This window comes from Falco cherrug (assembly GCF_023634085.1).
Source record: "Falco cherrug isolate bFalChe1 chromosome W unlocalized genomic scaffold, bFalChe1.pri SUPER_W_unloc_1, whole genome shotgun sequence".
Taxonomy (NCBI): Eukaryota; Metazoa; Chordata; class Aves; order Falconiformes; family Falconidae; genus Falco; species Falco cherrug.
Genome location: NW_026599288.1, coordinates 3,249,466 through 3,268,733, shown reverse-complemented (window position 1 = coordinate 3,268,733; position 19,268 = coordinate 3,249,466). Strand labels below are relative to the sequence as shown.

Below are 19,268 nucleotides of genomic sequence, written 5' to 3'. Positions count from 1 at the left end.
CTTTCCCTCTAGATGCTGAAGCTTATTAAAGTAGGTATTTTGACTCAGAGTGATTAGATTCTGACACAAATGAGAATTCATATTCTGCACAGTAAGTAATCCATGGAAAAGATATGCCAACAGGTATCTTCAGCTCTTTATTTATGAACAATGAAAAATATTGGAAATTATTAGACTAGTAAAAAAAAACCTCAGAAAAGTCATTAGTCCCAATACAGAGAAAAGTGATCTAAAATTAATTTTGTCAGAGTTAACTCCACTTTCAAATGTATTTGTCTTATTACATTAACACACTAACAATGACAGCCTACAGGTCTATTTTTAGGTACTTAATATGTTAAAATATGCGATGAAAGCAGAGAAAGAAGTTACTGAAAACATTTTCTGTTCATTCAAGCACTCTTCCCAACTCTGTGCTGGTGAATCATTCAAAAAACAGTGCATACATTTGTATGACAAAACCACCTGCATAAAAAAAACTTTTTTAAAAAGTGCTAAGCAATGCACAGTAATACTGAGACCACTATGTGGTGTGGGAGTTTAGCACTTCTGAAAACTAGGCTGTTTATTTAAGTGCCTAAACCCACATTTTTCTCACAGAAAAGTTGATGTTCACAATTTGAAGGAATTGTTCTTAGTACAGTTTGCAGCTGAAAGAGGAGAGCCCCCCACTTCACCAGACTAGAGATTTTCACAAGTCCATAATATCCCTGAAGTGTGTAATTTTTACAAGATGCACTGATTGGGATTGGGTTAATTTCAGACACCACTGATTTTTTAATAGCAAGGCAAGAGGATCTGTCAAAAACAAAATCATCAAAAAAAAGTGAGCTCAATGAGACTGTGAGTAGAATGGTATTTATTTTGCTTTTCACAAACCCTCAACGTTGCCTAATTTTTAGAAGTACCCAAGGCTGTATTCAACATTACTTCATCTACAGAATAATTAATGAAGAAATTAAAATCACAATGCTTTCTATGTTATATCTAAACTAGATTCCTGTCTCATATCACAGATTTCTCTTACAGGAAATGTTGCTGTCCTGGCAAAAATGTTAAGCCCTATTTGATAGGAAAGTTAAAATTGAAAGATGATGTGCAATCTTCCAGGTATTCTGAAATAGCAATAAACAGAAGTCTAGGTACAAGCTGTGTATCTAGTTTTCATCCTTAACTTACTGTAGTAGAGGTAGATATTAGGAATGCAATTATATATTTAATAACCTGAAGACAAAGTTAAGCACAACCATCAGCAACAGAAAAAAGAATTACTTCAGACTAAAATTCAACTTTCCTTGTATCTGCAGAACCGCTGTGCATTTAGTTCTTACAGGTCTTACCTAGTTTCTTTACAATATGCTGCAGTATTAGATCTGTTCTCATGCACAGCCTTATTGTCCCTCACTGCCAATGAGAGTTAAGTACATATTTGAATAAAGAGGTATTTCAAAACTGATATGAGGCCTTGTTTAGCCTCAGAAAAAAAAAAAGTGAGAAAAAAACTAAAAAAAAGGAAACATTTTTTTTTAAGGACAAACAATACTGCTTTTATGTAAACCATGTCAAATGACGTATAAAGTGAAAACATCAGGGCATCATGCATACCTATTTGAAGGATGACAGATCAGCAGTTCTGTTTGGTTTACAGGGTTTCTGGAGGAGCAATGTTTAATATAAGGGCAGATAATCAGAAAAAGGAAATGAGATTATTGGAAAAAAAAGAAAACTCGACATGTTCACACTGTAAAATCCTTTTTAGATCCTGCAGTAATGTCCTGGTTTCAGCTGGGATAGAGTTAATTTTCTTCCTAGGACCTGGTGAGGTGCTGTGGTTTGGATTTGGTATGAGAACAATGTTGATAACACACTGATGTTTTAGTTGTTGCTAAGTAGTGCTTGCTCTAAATCAAGGACTTTTCAGTTTCCCACGCTCTGCCAGTGAGCAGGTGCACAAGAAGCTGGGAGGGAGCAGAGCCAGGAGAGCTGACTTGAACTAGCCAAAGGGATATTCCATACCATAGAACATCATGCTCAGTATATAAACTGGGGGGAGTTGGCCAGGAGGGGCTGATGGCTGCTCAGGGACTAGCTGGGCATCAGTCAGCATGTGGTGAGCAATTGCATTGTGCATCACTTGTCTTTCTTGGGTTTTATTCCTCTCTCTCTCTCTCTCTTTTCATTACAATTGTTGGTTTTGTTAAAATAATAATAATATCTTACTTTATTTCAATTATTAAACTGTCCTTATCCCAATCCATGGGTTTTACCTTTTTCTGATTCTCCTCCCCAATCCCACTGAGTGGGTGGGGGGAAGCAAGCGAGCAGCTGTGTGGTACTTAGTTCCTGACTGGGGTTAAACCATGACAAGTAAAAAGGATAAAGAATCCAGCGATTTATTATATTCTTCCAGATGCAGTTAAAGAAGAGTAAATCTTGCACAGTCATAGCACCTGAATGCACATCTCACTTTATAAGAATTCTAACACACTACCTATCCCTTTCTGAAAGCAAAATTAAAAATTATTAAATTGATAAACAATCTGCCCCATATTTAGAGCCCACATTATGCACAAAGATGTGCTTCACTAATAAATTTTTAGTTACAACCTTCCCAGACGAGGAAACATCACTGCAGTATCAAATAAATCTATTAATTTAGAAGTGTGAACACAGTGCATTTAAAAAAAAAATTAAATTTTTTAAAAAGTACAGTCTGAACATGAAATACAGTCCAAAAAGGATTAACTGAACTACATAGGCGTCCTGGTTTCAGCTGGGAAAGAGTTAATTTTCTTCTTAGTAGCTAGTACAGTGCTGTGTTTTGGCTATGATGTGAGAACAATGTTGATAGGACACTGATGTTTTTAGTTGTTGCTGGGTAATGTTTATACTAAGTCAAGGACTGTTCAGTTCCTTGGGCCCTACCAGCCAGAGGGCTGAGGGGGCACAGGAAATTGGGAGGGGACACAGCCAGGACAGGTGACCCAAGCTAGCCAAAGTGGTATTCCATACCATATGACATCATGCTGAGTATATAAACTGGGGGAAGAAGAAGGAAGGGGGGGACATCTGGCATTATGGCATTTGTCTTCCCGAGGAACCGTTACGTGTAATGGAGCCCTGCTTTCCTGGGGATGGCTGAACACCTGCCTGCCTATGGGAAGTGGTGAATGAATTCCTTGCTTTGCTTTGCTTGCATGTGTGTCTTTTGCTTTACCTATTAAATTGTTCTTATCTCAACCCTCGAGTTTTACATTCCTTTCTGATTCTCCTCCCCATCCCTCTGCGTGAGTGGGAGTGAGCAAGCGGCTGTGTGGTGCTTGGTTGCCGGCCTGGGTTAAACAACAACAATAGGTAAAGGATTATTTATGATAATTCACACAATACAAATATGTTTGTACTTAAAAAGATTCTTCCCTTCTAACATTTCAAGAAAAATCCTGCAAATGCAGAATGTCCTTAAAGTGTATTTATGGCCATCCAGTGTTCATTTACACACATATTATTTATACAGTGTAATAGCTTAATACCACCTAAAGGTCAAATGTTGGAACAGGTCTATATAATGAATGAAAAATAAAATAATTCTCGGTTGGTTTCACTGGAACCTCTGTGCTTGAACAAAAGCTAAATCATGCCCCCATTGTTTGGTTCAGAACTTTACTGTGGGAATACAAGTTAACTCCACTGAAGCTATGATAAATGTGCTCCAGATCAGGCCTATCTATTTGGATTGATATGCAGCATGATTTTGTACCACCTCAATATTTGAATAGTACCAACATAAGAAGGGGTTGTGCAATCCATACAAGCAACAGGGAAAAATCAGATAGTCAGTGAAGCTCACACCAAGAAGAAAAATCTCACACAGATAAACGTAACAGTTGTGGGAGAGGAGAATAGAGAATGTCTAAAGAGAGATCTATGAAAGAAGGATGGAGAATGATCTGGCAGGAGATGAGAGAACAGTTGGGTATTGTGAAGGAAAGTAAGAAAGATAAACATGGTTATCTAGTAGTCAAAAGGTGTCTGTGTGCTTGTAGTGATATATAGCTATGTAACTGCATGAATGGTTCCTGCCCTGAGCCTGGTGGTATTTGTATCCGGGCTCAGAGATATAAATATGAGCTTCTCTGTATAATAAAGTGTCTCTGGTTGCACTACAACCTGAGTCCGTGCCTTCATACGCCACAAACAGTTTAAAGAACAAACACAAATATTAGGTCCTCATTGTAACTGAAATAATACTGGTACACTGACTTCCATGGACTTACTCTGATTTGCAAAGAATCTGGCTCTTTCAGAGGCCTCTGCTCTTGTATCTAACCACTATGGCTAAAACAAAGCCATGCTACACACTGACCTAAATGAAGATCTGAAGGAAATAAAGCATGAAAAAGACTTTGTTCCAAGCATGGCTAGTACTGTAATCTTCCTTACACACCATTTCAACTCTTACTCATTTTAATGTTTCTTGGTTTGAACATCCATCCAGTAAACATCCACCCCTTTGCCCATTACTCGAAAGCCTGAGTTCCTGTTGGTTCAAAAAACAAAGTAATCAGGCTAAATATCTGAAGTAACAGGACAAGACCTGTCAGCTGATACTCAAGTCTATGATCGCAAGCTAATAGAGGTTTTGTCATTTAGGGACAATTCCTGAGCGCAATAGTAAAAAAACAGGGTCACTACTCAGGAAGTCCACAGATGCAGCAACAGTAGTAGGAAAAAAATCATGGCCAAATGCAAGAAAAAGATCCTTAAATAGTCTTGTGCTCTCCTAAATTGATACCACATACATGCCATCACTGTTGACCCTTGTAGAGCTTGTACTGGAGACCTGCCTGAATGCTGCATACAGTACAACATAGCTGTTGCTCAGGAAACACCTTCTCTAAGAAACCACTAACTCTTCTTCGATGTGAGAAAGAAAGGTTTGGCCCTTAATGGTCAAGACTTAGGGTTTTCATTTTATGTACTTCACAAGAGAGCTTACTACCATAAACTTGCCACTCAGTACACCACTATATACTAAGAATATTGTAAAATATCTTTCTGAAGCGAAATACAGAGAACATGAAACCCTTCTCTCAAAGGATGACTTTTAAATGTCCTTAAAATGTTAAAAGGAAAGTGAAATTTGAGTATGCTCTAAGTAACAACCCACTCTCACCAATTTCTCTAAGCCTAACTTTTATTTCTCAATTCAGTTTGAATTTTCAAGATCCTGAGACTATTTTGCAGTCAACAGTTTCCTTAAGCAAATGTTGACCTCAGTTAAAATTCAAGGCTGTGGGATGTAAGGCAAACTTCCATCTCTCATTGTAGAAGTGACAATGCTTTGTTTCAACATTCATAAACCAGTTTGGTTTACATCAGTTATGCCCTTAGGCTTTTTACTTTATTCATCTTGGAAAATGGAAACAATAAACAGATTTCACTTCCTGGTTTCTTGCTGCAATATTTGGTTTAGAAAACAGTGCAAAGAAACTTTCAAATTTGATTGTTTTAATTATATGATAAATAATATAATATTTCTGTTAGATAATTTTTTATTGTATCAAGTCTTTCAAAATTGTCTTTTAAAACAAGATCAAAACAATATACTAAAATCCTAAATTAAAGAGTATACTACAAGCAAATACATCTGATTTTCAGCTACTGGGTGAGCTGAACTATTCTACTCCACTGAAAATGATAGAAGTTGTCTTTTCCTTTAGTAGGAAGAAGCAGGGTAGTGAAGTGGGAAAGTGTTTTTCTGAGCAGTCTCAAAGCCTGGGGACCCTCTGGGAGCCTGGTCCTGCAGCCAGGCCCTTAAGCATGCACAGGGGAGAACCAATGGCTGTAGGAGCATTGCCTGCACTGAAAGGCTCACTTGCAAAGAATACAACACTTTAATTTGTGTACCCTGGTAAAAAAAAAGAATCACCAAAGATATCAGATTAACTGTCTGAGAAAAAAAATAAAACAAAAAATATAAAACCAAGACATCTTGCCAACTCTAATAAAAATCAGCTAAAAGAGGGCAACCTAGCATATACTATAAAGACCATATTAAGTAAAAGGTAACTAAGAGCTAGGGAAACAAAAAGGATGTGTGTTCAAGCTTTTACATATATTTCTTTTTGAAAACAAACACAACAAATGGTGAAATATAATAAAAAAATGTGTACATGCACAATCTAGTTTATAATCAAAAGCTCATAACCACTTAGAAATAATATTTAAAGTATCATTCAATAAAACATTTTTTTAGCCTTAGAAGCTATAATGACATTTCATTTACTGTCTCAGTAGTTTAATTTGGTCAACTGCAGACAGTCTTGCATCTGTCATGGGACTAAATATGGCTCTCAAATGCAAGAGAATAAGGTGTTGATGTGAAATTTGGCCTATTTGTTATTAAAATCATAACTTTTTCCAGTTTTTTAAGATGAATTAACTTTATATTTCATATGTTGATGCCTTTGCTGTACTTCTGTTAAGTTTACATACAGCAGAAATTCTACATATACACATAAATTAAAAAAAGAGAAACGGTGAAGTGCCACAGGGCAGCACTCAGAGGAACAAGCCTCCAACAACTAGGACCACCTTTCTGATCACCTTCCTCGGCACTTCCTCTCAGTTTACGCTTGCGCGAAGGCAAATGATTTATCAATACTCCTTGAAAAAGGAAAGAAAACAAAAAAGACTGCCACAGTATTGAACCATTGCACCTCACTGCTAGCATGAAATGGAGTCATTACTGTAAAAAGAAGTACCTTTTGGAGCCTCCAATATAGGTGAAGGTAAAGGTGGAGTCTGAGTACCTGAAATCTGAAATACAACGAGCTGCGTTATTACAACTTGTCTTTATTTTAGCTGAAATAGCTGAGATTTTGCAGACCAGCATTCTGTTACCGACAGGGAGTGTGGGGAAGTATCGGCATTAATCAAAGGAAATGCAGCAACTCTTCCCCCAGCCCCTCGCAACAAGTGCCTGGTGTTATGGCAACGGCAGGGATTTCCATTGTCAGAAACTGCAACATCCAGCCACAAGCCGACGGCAAATCACAGCCGGCACCACACCGTCCCCGGCACGGAAGTGGCGAAACCCCGGGTTTTTTTTTTTGCACGGAAAAGAGAACGTTTACCGCTTGCCATGCCCCCGGCCCTGAAGCCGGGCGTGCGTGTGAGGATAAAGGCAGGCACCGAGGGGGGCAGGAGCCCGGCCGCCCGGAAAACAGCCATGTAGTGCCCGCCGGAGCAAAACGCACCAGGGCATCGCTCGACTGGGCGCTCGCACCAGCAGCTGCGGGCTGCGGCAGGCAGCAAGGGGGTCACGCACACTTGCACACACCTGCCCGGTTTTGCATGTGGCCACTGCCACGCTCCCTGACTCGGGATGCGCGCGCGCGCGCACACACAGACACACAGACACACAGACACACACTCACACACACACTCTCTCTCTCTCTCTCTCTCTCTCTCTCTCTCTCACTCTCTCTCTCTCCCTCCCTCCCTCCCTTCCCAACCGGCTCCTGGTCTCATCTGCCCTCAAATGCCCTCGGAAGGAGAGGAGGAAGTAGGGGACTGAGGGCAGGCACAAGCCGGCTCGGCGGCGGCCCCTGCTCCCGGGAACGGCGGCGAAGGGCACGGGCACAGCCCGGGCAGCCGCGCCGCGGCGGCAGCGGGGCCTGGGGCGGCCGGCGGCGGCAGCCTCCGCGCCGCCAACCTGGCGCCCAAGAGAGAAACTCACCTGCAAACAGGCAGTCCTTCTCCGCCTTGCACTTTTGGATCACAACGTCAATATCCTTCTGAATCCTCTCTTGTCTTGAACACATCCCCATGAAATAAATCCGGGGGGGGGGGGAAGCAGCTTTTATTTCCACCCCACCACCTGCACTACCAGTTGTAATATTAAGTCCGAAAGATGGACCCTGGGGCTGGCGAGCAGGAATCTCCCCGCGCCCCAGAGGGATCCGCTCGGCCGGCTGGAGGACGGAGGAGGAAGGCGGTGGGAGCCGACGTTGCATGCCCAGATGTGCCCGCCCAGATGTGCCGCCGCAGCCGGCGAATGGCAATTTCCTTCACAATAGATCCAGCGGAGGGTGGTGGCGGCGACACGCGATCCCCCCACTTCCCACACCCTCTGGGGTTTTGAGGGTTGGTTGGCTGGTTTGGTCTTTTTTTTTGGAAGGAACGAAAAAATAAAAGGGAGAGGAGAAGCCGACCCGACCACTCACATCCCTGCCCCTCCCGCCAGCAGCGGCGATCGCCGCGTAGCAGCAGCAGCAGCAGCGCGGAGAGCCAGCGGTGGCACCCGCATCCTGTCCCTGGCGGCGCGGCGGGGCCAGCGCTGCTGCAGCGACGCCAAACCGCAAACCCTTCCCTCGAACCCGGCCCGTCACATAAGGCCCCCGCCGGCTCCCTGAGTGGAGGTGGCGCGGGGGAAGAGCCGTGCGGGCAGCTGTGAGGCGGAGGCTCGATGGCCCCGGCCCCGCTGCCGGCCCTCGCCTCCTCCCACCTCCCCGGCCTCGGGCATAGGCTGCCGCCTCCTCCCGAGCAGCGGAGAAATGCAAATGACAAGTCATCCGGGCGGCGGGGCGGCTCCCAGGCCGGCACTGGGGAGGAAGCGAGCAGCGCCGCGATGCGCAAGGCCACCGGCGGCGGGGCTCCGGGGAGGGGGGCACTTCCCGGACGGGCAGGGCCCCACGGGGCCCAGCAGTGGGAGCCGCTCGCCCTTTGTCTTGGGGAGGCGCCGTCTGGCTCCCAGCGAGGCGGGCACTGCGGCTGGCCGCAGCTCCCCATCTCCCTGCATCCGCGCCTTTCCGTCTCCGCGGCGGGTGCGCTCCTACCCTCCACTGAGGGTGGGCGTCGGCTACCGGTACCCCTGCCCCACCGCGGGCAGAGCTCTTCCTGGTCCTTCCCCAGGCAGGAAAATCGGGCAGCCCACCCTTACCAAAGTGCTATCCCTAGCCTGCCTCCGCGTCCGTCCTATCGACGGGGATGCGTGCCCATTGAAACAATAAAAAAGGAATTAACGTTTTTATAATCCATCTCTAACCACCATGATTTTTAATCACGCTCCTCTCCTGTCAGTCTTCAGCAAACCTGTCTCTCAAACCTAAGGGCTTCGGGAGAAGACTCGGGCTGCCGGTACAGTGCCTAGCAGCCAGCACTAATCCAGGCTAGAGGCTTTGGGCGCTAATGCAATACATGTAATGACCGTAATATAACACAGAAGGAATGGTTAAGTCTGCAAAGCCAAATATTTTTCATCAGCCAAAGAGCAAAAGGAATTAATAAAAAAATAAACAAGTGTGAACACAATGGAAACAGATTTGATTAAAAATTTCAAAAGACTATTAATAAAAATTATTTTTTTATGTATTCACCCAGCTCTAAACAGCTCCCATGGATTATTCATTATTGACCCCAGTAGTTTTAGTGGTTTTTCATTAAGCAAGTCTATATTAATCATGTATTGATTTCAAACACAGGGGAGAAACACAATCATTATTTTATTTGTTCTTAAGTGGAAATAGCTTAAAAAGTGAGGTTAAAAAGATTCCATATTTATTCCTATCTTGAAAAGATTTTGTGTCTGGAGGGAACAGAAGGGAAATTATAAGAAAAAGAAGGTAGTGTTTAAAGAGAACAGAAATCTATAACTCTCTGCCTCTAAGAAAATAATTTATCTTTGAAGGGAGATTTCCAGACTACTTTTCAGTGCTGTTTACTAAATTCTCTTCTACTGCAGCAAAACTTTTCCAAGGTAGGATACAGAACATGTCACTGTAGTCAAAAATACAGTGTAATACAGTAAAACTGTCATTCTGTCAAGTTATGCTACCTTGGTCAACAAGTGATGCTTTTCTAGAGGTTTTTTCTAGCTATTCAAGCTAGGACATCAACAGCCATGCTTGTTGCCTTCCCCTTAATCATAGTTAGAAGATGTAATCGGATCTTGATTTATTCTGGTGGGATTTGGGTCCTGAACCTTGTAGAGAAAGGTCTCTGTTATCCCTCTGTTGCATTATGAGTCTGAAGAGTGGTCGTGGGGTGGGTGCAGCCCTCCCATTCAGTCAAGAGGTTCAGAAAGGATCCCCTTCCTTTCTAAACACCTTCTCAGAGAGGAGTCTAGGTGTGGCTAGATTCAGTCCTAGTCCCAGATTTGGTCAATGGTTTAGGTCTAAAGGATTATATGTACAGCCACTCATCAGAGGTAACATTTGCCTGTCAGAGCCCAGTCTAAGGACTTTCCCTGAAACAGCTTTGCAAAGTTTGCAAAGATTATTTAATAAGGCAATAGATATAACAACTTCAGAATTGCCATTGGTAAATGCACTTACTTCAAAAACTGATCTTAAGAGTTTAGCAATTTTTCTTAACAATACTGTCCCGGGTAATATCTGACATAGTCAGAGACACAAATGTTACCGAGCGAGGCATGCCTGCTTGGGTAGGAGAGAGGTCCAGGCCTTTCAACCTGCCTGACAGTTGGAGTTCTCATCCTCAAAAATAGAGGATTCTAAAATGCCAGATTTATACTCATGGTAAGGTGGGACTAAGTCAATTATTGTGTGCTGATTGGCCCTTAGCAAGGTTTATCAGTTCTGGAAGGTCAGTGAGGCCCTATGGTTCAAGGAGGGGTGTGGTGTGGTGTGGGGTGGTGTGGGGTGGGGTGGTGTGGGGTAGGGTAGGGTAGGGTAGGGTAGGGTGGGGGGTGGGGGGTGGGGTGGGGTGGATTTGGTACAGACAGATTTATAGTACACAGATGTAGGGGGGTCTTCCTGGCCTTCATTGAAGCAGCACCAGACTGTGAGGCAACGGCCTTGCAGGAGGAGGCCTGGAAATCAGGACCATGGGTGGCAATCAGTTAGCTGAAAGGAATGTGCTCCAGCTTGTAGGTCACAAACCCTGGGAGGACAAGGAATGTGAATAGATAACAATCGACAGGATGAGTCATGCTGAGAAAAGATAAGGGAATGAGGAACAGATGGTGCCAAGAAGAAGTAACAGGTTGCTGTTAATTGATGACTGTAAAAACTTAAAGTGGCCTTTGTTTGTAGTTAACCACCAATCAGGGATTGCCTAGTATGTAATGCTTAGCTTAAAGAACCAATCTGTTTAAAGCGTGCGGCCTCTGATAACATATATAAACTCGTGCTTGTGTACAATAAATTGACATTTGTTTGCATCAAGCAGCATCCTGTCTCACCCGGGGTGTCACTTGGTTTGCTTGTTAGACCACATCCATTATCTGTCTGTGAGATAAGCTTGCTGCTCAAGTCAAATCCCCAAATCCTCTTTGAGCTGAATACAGTCCTTGTTCATTGTTAGGTGGGGGCGGGGGATGGGAGGGGGCCCGAGGAGCACACTGCCACACCTTCCCATGTGAATCAGGAAGGGGGAAAGGTTATTAGATAGTTATAGGATATTTATGCTGACAGTTCTGTTCACAGCTTATTTTGACCACAGGATTCTTTTCAGTGTCATGTCAATTAACACAATTCTTGACTGCCTTTTTAAGCCTTAGACTATTTTCATAGACTTGGTGAGATTGAATTAAAACGTCATCCACAAAGAAACACTACTGTCTTCAGGAAAACTAATATAGTTGGCGTCTGATTTCACAGCATCAACTGAATAGAACAAGAAGTCTGGAAATAGTCCCAAATGATGCCACAATTTATTGTAATTGTTATAAATTGAGACCACAACGGATCATAATCCAATTAAAATTTTATTAATTATAGCAAGTAGAATATGAGCAAAAACAGCGCTGGACGGCAGGGGAGTCTGCGCTCCGCCAACTGCCGTCCTGAGCAGTTCAAACAGTTCCTTTTTATACATCTTTACTTCCGTGTTCATGAAGTAGTGGAGGCACTCTGCGCATGCTTCAGTTGTTGTTAGGGGGTCGTTTTCTGCCTCCTGGTGGCCGTTGAGGCCGAAGTAAGAAGTCTTCCTCCTTTGTCCCATAGTTGACCCCTCACTCATATGTCCTTATATGGGGTTGTCTGTCCTGTTTTCTGTCGGTTCCTGGACATCTGGCGGTTATCTTATCTTGCACAAACAGTATCTGGTTTAGTTTGTGTAAGCGATTGTGGTTATCCTATCTTACACAAGCGGTGTCTGGTGGCTGTTTGCATAAGCGATTTCATATCTTTTGTTGCCTAACCTTTACATTGGGCTTAACATAAATCTTAATAAACAATACCCTAGTCCATAGTTTCTTACATAATTCTTAGCATAACACTTTCTAATGATGGTTTTAACTTGTTTCTCCTCCTTCACCAATGTCATCTCATTGAGGGAAGGGGTTAAAGTAATTTTAGTAGATCAACAATTGCTTAACAATTACCTAGATTGTTGTTGATAAATAATGCTTCATTTTAATAAGCATTTTGTAAATTAACTGAAGCAAGGAGTCTGCAGTTCCTCCTGAAGGACAGTTTGTGATGAGAACTAGCTAAAACCAACTCTATAGTTTGGACAAAGACCAAGGAACAACTGAGTCTGTGCGAAGAGAGAAGGTAAAAAGTTCAGAGTGAGACTACCAAGTCTTCATTCCCCATGACCGCCACAATCACCACCAAGAGGCATCACGCAAGCACAGTTGGGAGGGACTTATTGAAATGACTTCTTGGAACTAATTTTAGTATGAAGCGGGGATAGGTTATGAATATGTATAGGCATATCTGGAAACCTTATGTATATGCAACATTTGATTGTATAAATTGAGGCAAGTTGTTGCCCCTGGTGGGCATGGCTTTGGTGGGACTACCTCGCCCCCTCCCTCCCCTCCCCCATGCTGCCCAGCGCTGAATAAACATACGTACTTTGCAATCTGATAAGATTGCAGAGTCTGATTCCACACATCATCATCTTTCAGTCTCTGCCCATTAGCCTAATTTCTCCTATTGCCTGGCAAATTTCTCAACTGCTGAGCAAATGCATGGTTAAAATAACCATTAAACCCAAACTCTTCTGTTGGCTATATCCAGATTGCAATTTCTTAATTGCAAAAAAGTCATGCCAGAAAGTACTCAAACTGTAAAATACTTACCTTGCTAAAAATATTCCATTTAGTCCATTTTCTGCAACAGTAAATATGAGTCACCATGTTATCAGGTAATGATGCTTTCCTGCTATAACAACCTCCATTGTAGCTAACCTGTGCATGATCTTAAATAAGAATATGTAACCCAAAATTAAAAGGAACTGCCAAGTGCTCTCAATTTAGTTGAAATTTATAGGGTGAGAAGTACTCAGCACCTTGCAAGATTATCCCTTAGAAACTGAGGACTAATTCCATCAGTAGACCATGTCACATACTGCAAGTGGTAGGGTACTGTTTTGACTCTGACCTAACTGTAAATGACAGGCCAAGAAAGAGGGAAAATTAGCACATGCAGAGTTTCATACAGCTGCAACTACACTGTTTCCTGTGCCCAAGCAAACTCATTTAGCGTTTGCTCAGCTATTGCTGCACAATCAATTGTGTTTAACCGCACAGATGTAGATTTGGGTGCCTGTATTTGTTCCCTTCAGAAGATTGGGACCAGGCATTAATGCAATAGTCAGTCAGTCTTCTTAAACCAAAGCACTCTTTAATCTTAAGGAACTAAACATAAAATAAAGTGACATTTGCAATAATTAATGTGTATACAACTATCTCCTCTAACACTTACCAAAAGCATCCCAAGTTTGCATACTGTGGAGTGGCTGGAAGAAAATGGGCATATTATGAGCAATCCAGACCAAATAACTTGGTTGTAATAGCAGGCCGCAGCTCTAACGAGCTGCAGGTGTTATGAAGGACATATGCAAGGCCAAGGGAGACAAAGAAACTGTGTATTCACAGAGAGATAAGAGAGTTGGACAGAAAGATGATAAAAAACAGGATGCCTACACAAGGGAGAAGCAGCGTGTGGGCACCACACCAGGACCAATCATAGGGGAGGTGGAAGCGTGTAAACAAGTAGTTTTAACCTATCACCTTTTACATAACAAAGCGTGCGTAGCGTGTGTATTTTTAGCTGTAGAGTATAAATTGGTGTGAGTCTATTAATAGCACCTGTAGAGTATAAATTGCTGTATATCCCTTAATAAAGTGGCACTAACTTGATCACATTGGTCGTATAAGTTGTGTCCGAGCCTTCCGCGTCAACAGCATACAACAGCCTAACTTTCAGACTCCATAAGGGTGTCTTCTTTAGTTACTTTCCACAGTCTCCTGTCCAGTGCCCCTATGGTAAGAAAAGGGTTTTGGCTTCTTAGCTGTTTATAGGCCATCTTTTATGGCTGTTTCTCATCTGATAAAACAGTTGTGTAACCTGGCAGGAGCCAGAATAGTGGGTTTTTTTCTTTATAAATAATAGCTCAGGTTTTCTATTTAATATTAAACTTATACAAGGGAGTACATTGTATGGGTTTTTGCTTGTTTCTTTAGCTGCTAGGGAACCCAGCCAAATGTGTACAGTCTACAGTATTCATCCCATTGACCATTTCTTTTGGTAGCTATCCAGATATTTTTTTTGCAAGCCATGATCATGATTACTACAAGTCAACCTGCTCCCTGTTTTCCCTGTTATTTTAACCTTGAGGTACAGTGTGAGCCAACAGTATCCAGAATGCCAAAGTCACTATTAAAAGCTGAATAAAAACCATAATATAAACTAGTAAAAATCTTTAGTCTTTGCTATACCCCAAACAGACTGGAACAATTAAAAAGTTCTTAGGCAAAAAGGCTGTGGAGTTATAAGTCAAAAACATCAAAGCATTTGGAGAAACAAATCCACTCCCTCTTATGTATTTGAGGCACTTTGTACAGTTTAAGTACAAAATCATGTGGTAAGCCCACATATAAAGTAGATGTCTTTCCTTTTAAAACCATGTGCTAACTTCAGAAGGTTTTTAAGTAGATGATCAAGGTTATATCCTAAAAGTAAAGAAAAGCTACCCTATTAAAGGCAATTCCTCTACCTTAGCCTAGAGGAGTGGCATATTACTTCAAAACCACAAAATTAATGAGGAAAAAATGCAAAAAAAGTTTCTGGATTTTGTGTTTTTCAGGTCACCTATGTGACCTTTTTCTCTTTCCTTTTCTTCCTCAATTCTGCTTTTATTTTTCTCTAAAATGAGATTTAGGCTGCCAGCAGTGAAGTAACCCATTTTACAAATCCTGTTGGAACCCCATCTGTTTTGGTTGAATTTCCTATTTATTTTGTCCCATCTAACACCCATAAACACTAATTCAATATATTATAAAATGTAGATGAGCTGTCTTGTGACTGATCAGGTTGTTTTACAAGGCTTACAGTGTGTTTATACTAAAACTTGTGTAGTATGAGACTAATTTTTTCTAAAATTCATAACATAAAATATATATTGTGTAAACAGACAAACTCAATTAGTCTGTGGGAATAATATAGAAAATCAGCTACAGTTGAAACTATGTTATTGTTATTGATTTCTAGATGTAAATTTTAGTTATATATTTTTATGTAGCATTTTACATTTGATGCTTTCCTTTTTTTCTTTCAAAATGGTAAAAACCATGATGCTAATACATAAATCTTTAAAAATTTTCAATGTTGCAAAGAAATTTCCAGTAAAATAATTAGTTGATAGTGTTTCAACAAACTTTTCTCTATACATTTGCTGTTCCCTGAAATCAATTATTAATATGTCCATTATTGTCTTTAAACTATTTCAATTTTATAGATGCTCTATAAGGTTTTGGTATGCAAAACAGTGATAAAATGTTACATAAAGAGATTTATCTTAGCTGTTGTGAATTGGTGGGTTTTTTTATGCAGCTACAGACAGTTCTATACTATAAACCCTATTCTTTATTTTTTTATTAAATTAATTTTTTATCTTACATAATTATCTACATTCTGTAAACTAAACAGATATAGCTCTTAGAACAATATTTCATAATGACAAGAGAATGCTGAAAGAGAAATGTAGTTGGATAGATTCCTAGAATACTCAGCACTGATTTATGCATTTTGGTAAACTCATTCACAAGAGCAGAGCTTGGTAAATTAATAGGAAAAATTATTCATGGAGACATTTTCAAATCCCTTACAATTCGGCTATCATCCCACCCCTTATACTTGTTTGTTTTAAAAAATATTCAGCAGGATTGTTTTATTGGATGATGTTAATATTCAGCCATGATAATTCTTGTACCAATATTAGTATTTTCATTTGAGCCAGAAAATTATTTTCTTCTGTTTACATGGTCAAGAAAGACACAATATAATGTAACATAATTCCAGCACATATCATAGATAAAGTAATTATAATTGATTAAAAATATGATTAGAGTGAACAGTTTTCAAGAAATACAGTTCTTGATAGCTGTTCACATAAAGGTGTTTAAATAATGAAGAAGTGATAAATATATTCATTAAAATGACAGGGCAAAGGTTTTCAGCATTCTGAGGTCCTTTCAACTGGGACTTCTGCTGCTGAATCAAAGAAAAAGGAAAATCATATTTGGTTTGTATCAAGCTAAAATTATTTTTGTGATCTCTCTTTTGTCATTGAAATAGGAGACAGAGGGGTTCTGGTCCATTTAATACAAAATTGTTCTTCTCAGCCTGAAACAAAAAGTTTCATTTTGGGATACTCATTATAGGAAAAACAGGAAGTCAAAAACCTGCACTATGAATAAAAATAATTTTATTCTATATCATACAAGGCGTGAGGAGACCTCATGTCATTTGTCTCACATCTTGGCCTCTCAACATTTATTAAAGTATTTTACAGAAGGTGCAACAGCTTCAACAAGAGCACCCTGCTCCAGAAATTTCCCCCAGCTTCTAGCTAGAATACTTGGCAGAAGCCAGGTTTGGTTTTGTTCCTGCCTTGAGCGGAAAAGAGCTTTTATTTGAGCTACATGTGAAGGGAGAAGCAATGAGCCTTTAGCTCCATTGTTTGAACAGTCAGTCAGGAGGATTCCAGGCCCCCTTGCTCAATGTACTTCTAGTTTAGACAAACAGCTTTACAAGCACAGAGCAAGAGCACTTGTCTGAGAGCAATATATTTATGGCACTCTGTTCATAAGGGTAAGATCTAAGTCTTCTGAAGAGGAAGGAACTCAGTTTAACTTTCCCATATCTTGAGTGAATGCACTAGCCACATTACTCAATGAAGAAGATTATTTTCTGCTGTGAAAAAAAATAATCTATCAATTTGTCCTGTTTTCAGCTGGGATGGAGTTAATTTTCTTCCCAGTAGCTAGTAAAGTGCTGTGTTTTGGCTACGATGTGAGAACAATATTGAAAATGCGGTGAGGTTTTTAAGTGTTGCTGGGTAATGTTTATACTAAGTCAAGGACTCTTCCGTTTCCTGGCCCCTGCCAGCAAGAGGGCTGGAGGGGCACAGGAAATTGGGAGGGGACACAGCCAGGACAGGGGACCCAAACTAGCCAAAGAGGTATTCCATACCATATGACGTCATGCTGAGTATATAAACTGGGGGAAGAAGAAGGAAGGGGGGGGGACATCTGACATTATGGCATTTGTCTTCTGAAGTAACCGTTATGCATGATGGAGCCCTGCTTTCCTGGGGATGGCTGAACACCTGCCTGCCTATGGGAAGTGGTGAATGAATTCCTTGCTTTGCTTTGCTTGCATGTGTGTCTTTTGCTTTACCTATTAAATTGTTCTTATCTCAACCCTCGAGTTTTACATTCCTTTCTGATTCTCCTCCCCATCCCTCTGGGTGAGTGGGAGTGAGCAAGCAGCTGCATAGTGCTTGGTTGCCGGCTGGGGTTAAACCACGACACCATACAATTAATCAGAATAAATAATTCAAGATCTCCCTTAGAAGGCATTTTATAACTTGATAAAAGGATCAATTGGTCATATATCACTTCTAAGGAGGAAGAAGTAAGAAGTAAGAAGAATGCCCAAGGAAAAAAGTATAGTTTGAGCACCTCTTCAGTTTGGAAGTCCTTGACTTTCAGAAAAATATTTGACAGTCATTAGTGTTCTCTAAGGCCATGTTTCTCAAACAGTGGTCTAGGGTCAAAATATGATCAATGAAAATGGCTGTAAAATAGTAGCAGGAAAACAAATACAAAAGAGGATAAAGAGATAAAAGCAAAAAAAATTAGATTAAACTTTAAATATGCATTTATACATAATCGTACATAAAAAACAGCCACTGGAATATACTGTACAAAGTAGTTCCTTCATTCCCTTCCCCTACTCCTCCCCCAAAATGATGATGAAATTTCACAGATTAAGTTCAAGCTTCGACAGTCTACTCACCTTCTACCTTTGGCTGAGTTTTAAGCCCCTTTGCTAGGCCAGCATAGGAACTTGTGCAAACCCACAATGAGATGGTGTGGGGAATGAAACTAAAAATCAGGTATACATGAAAAATTATATTGGGCAAGGTCAGCTCTTGAAGTAGTTTATTACAGAACTATACATTAAGCAACATACTGGTTCAAGAGAGGGGACAGGACCACAGCAGACCCCATTGATAAGTTGTATTTATTCTGAGAAGTTTCCCAAGTCCAAATCTGATCTTGTATATATTGATTACAGTCAAGTAGTCTACTTCTTGCGCAGGCAAGAACATAAATCTTGTAGTCTAAAACATAAACCTTCTGCTGAAGTACAGAATATGTCACTTCGCATCAGTGGTCCTAAAAAATGCCAGTTCAGCTGTACTGAATGAAACACTTGAAGTGAGGACACAATAATTCATCACAAAGTAGAGTTTTAGAAAACAAGGTCAAATAACCTGAAGCAATTATCTCAGTCACTTTACCACAGAGGTGACAAGGGTAGCTCAGATCTGGAGAGGGGGAGGTTGCCAAGTGGGTAAGGTCACAAACTAACCAGGAAGGAATGAATGCTCACCATGGTAGTGTAAATGGCAGTCACAAAACCATTTTGCAGATAGTCTGGGAACGGATCTATGGGTCCCAGTTTGTGAGGGTACAGAGCCCCAAGTCAAACAACTGTCTTCTCATGGCCTGGAATAACAAATGTCACCATTCTGTCTAAATAAATGCCACCATTTTTGATGAGGCAAGTTTCCTGACTGTGTGATCCATAGAAGCAACCCTTGTTAAGACCATCCCTCACTTCTGTCCTCCTACCCAGGGAGGAATGGTGATACTATCTGATAAATTATTTTAAACACTTGTGAAGAATATAACTCTAAAAAAAAATTGCAGAAAAAAGGCAGTTACTCTCCATGCAAATATTTGATCACAAGCTCAGAAACTCATTTCCTTTAGCAGCATA

General features: G+C 41.0%; 1 protein-coding gene across 1 annotated transcript in view; it reads right to left on the bottom strand.

The window, feature by feature from the left end:
• Nucleotides 1-8,021, bottom strand: part of LOC129734862 (protein mono-ADP-ribosyltransferase PARP8-like) — a 160,065-nt gene extending 152,044 nt beyond the window's left edge. The window contains exons 1-2 of the mRNA XM_055700203.1: nt 7,742-8,021; nt 6,765-6,819 (exon numbers count right to left, since the gene is read on the bottom strand). Of these exons, the coding sequence (XP_055556178.1) occupies nt 6,765-6,819; nt 7,742-8,018 (332 nt within the window). The 5' untranslated portion in view covers nt 8,019-8,021. The remainder of the gene's footprint in view (nt 1-6,764; nt 6,820-7,741) is intronic.
• Between the last annotated feature and the right edge of the window lie 11,247 nt (nt 8,022-19,268).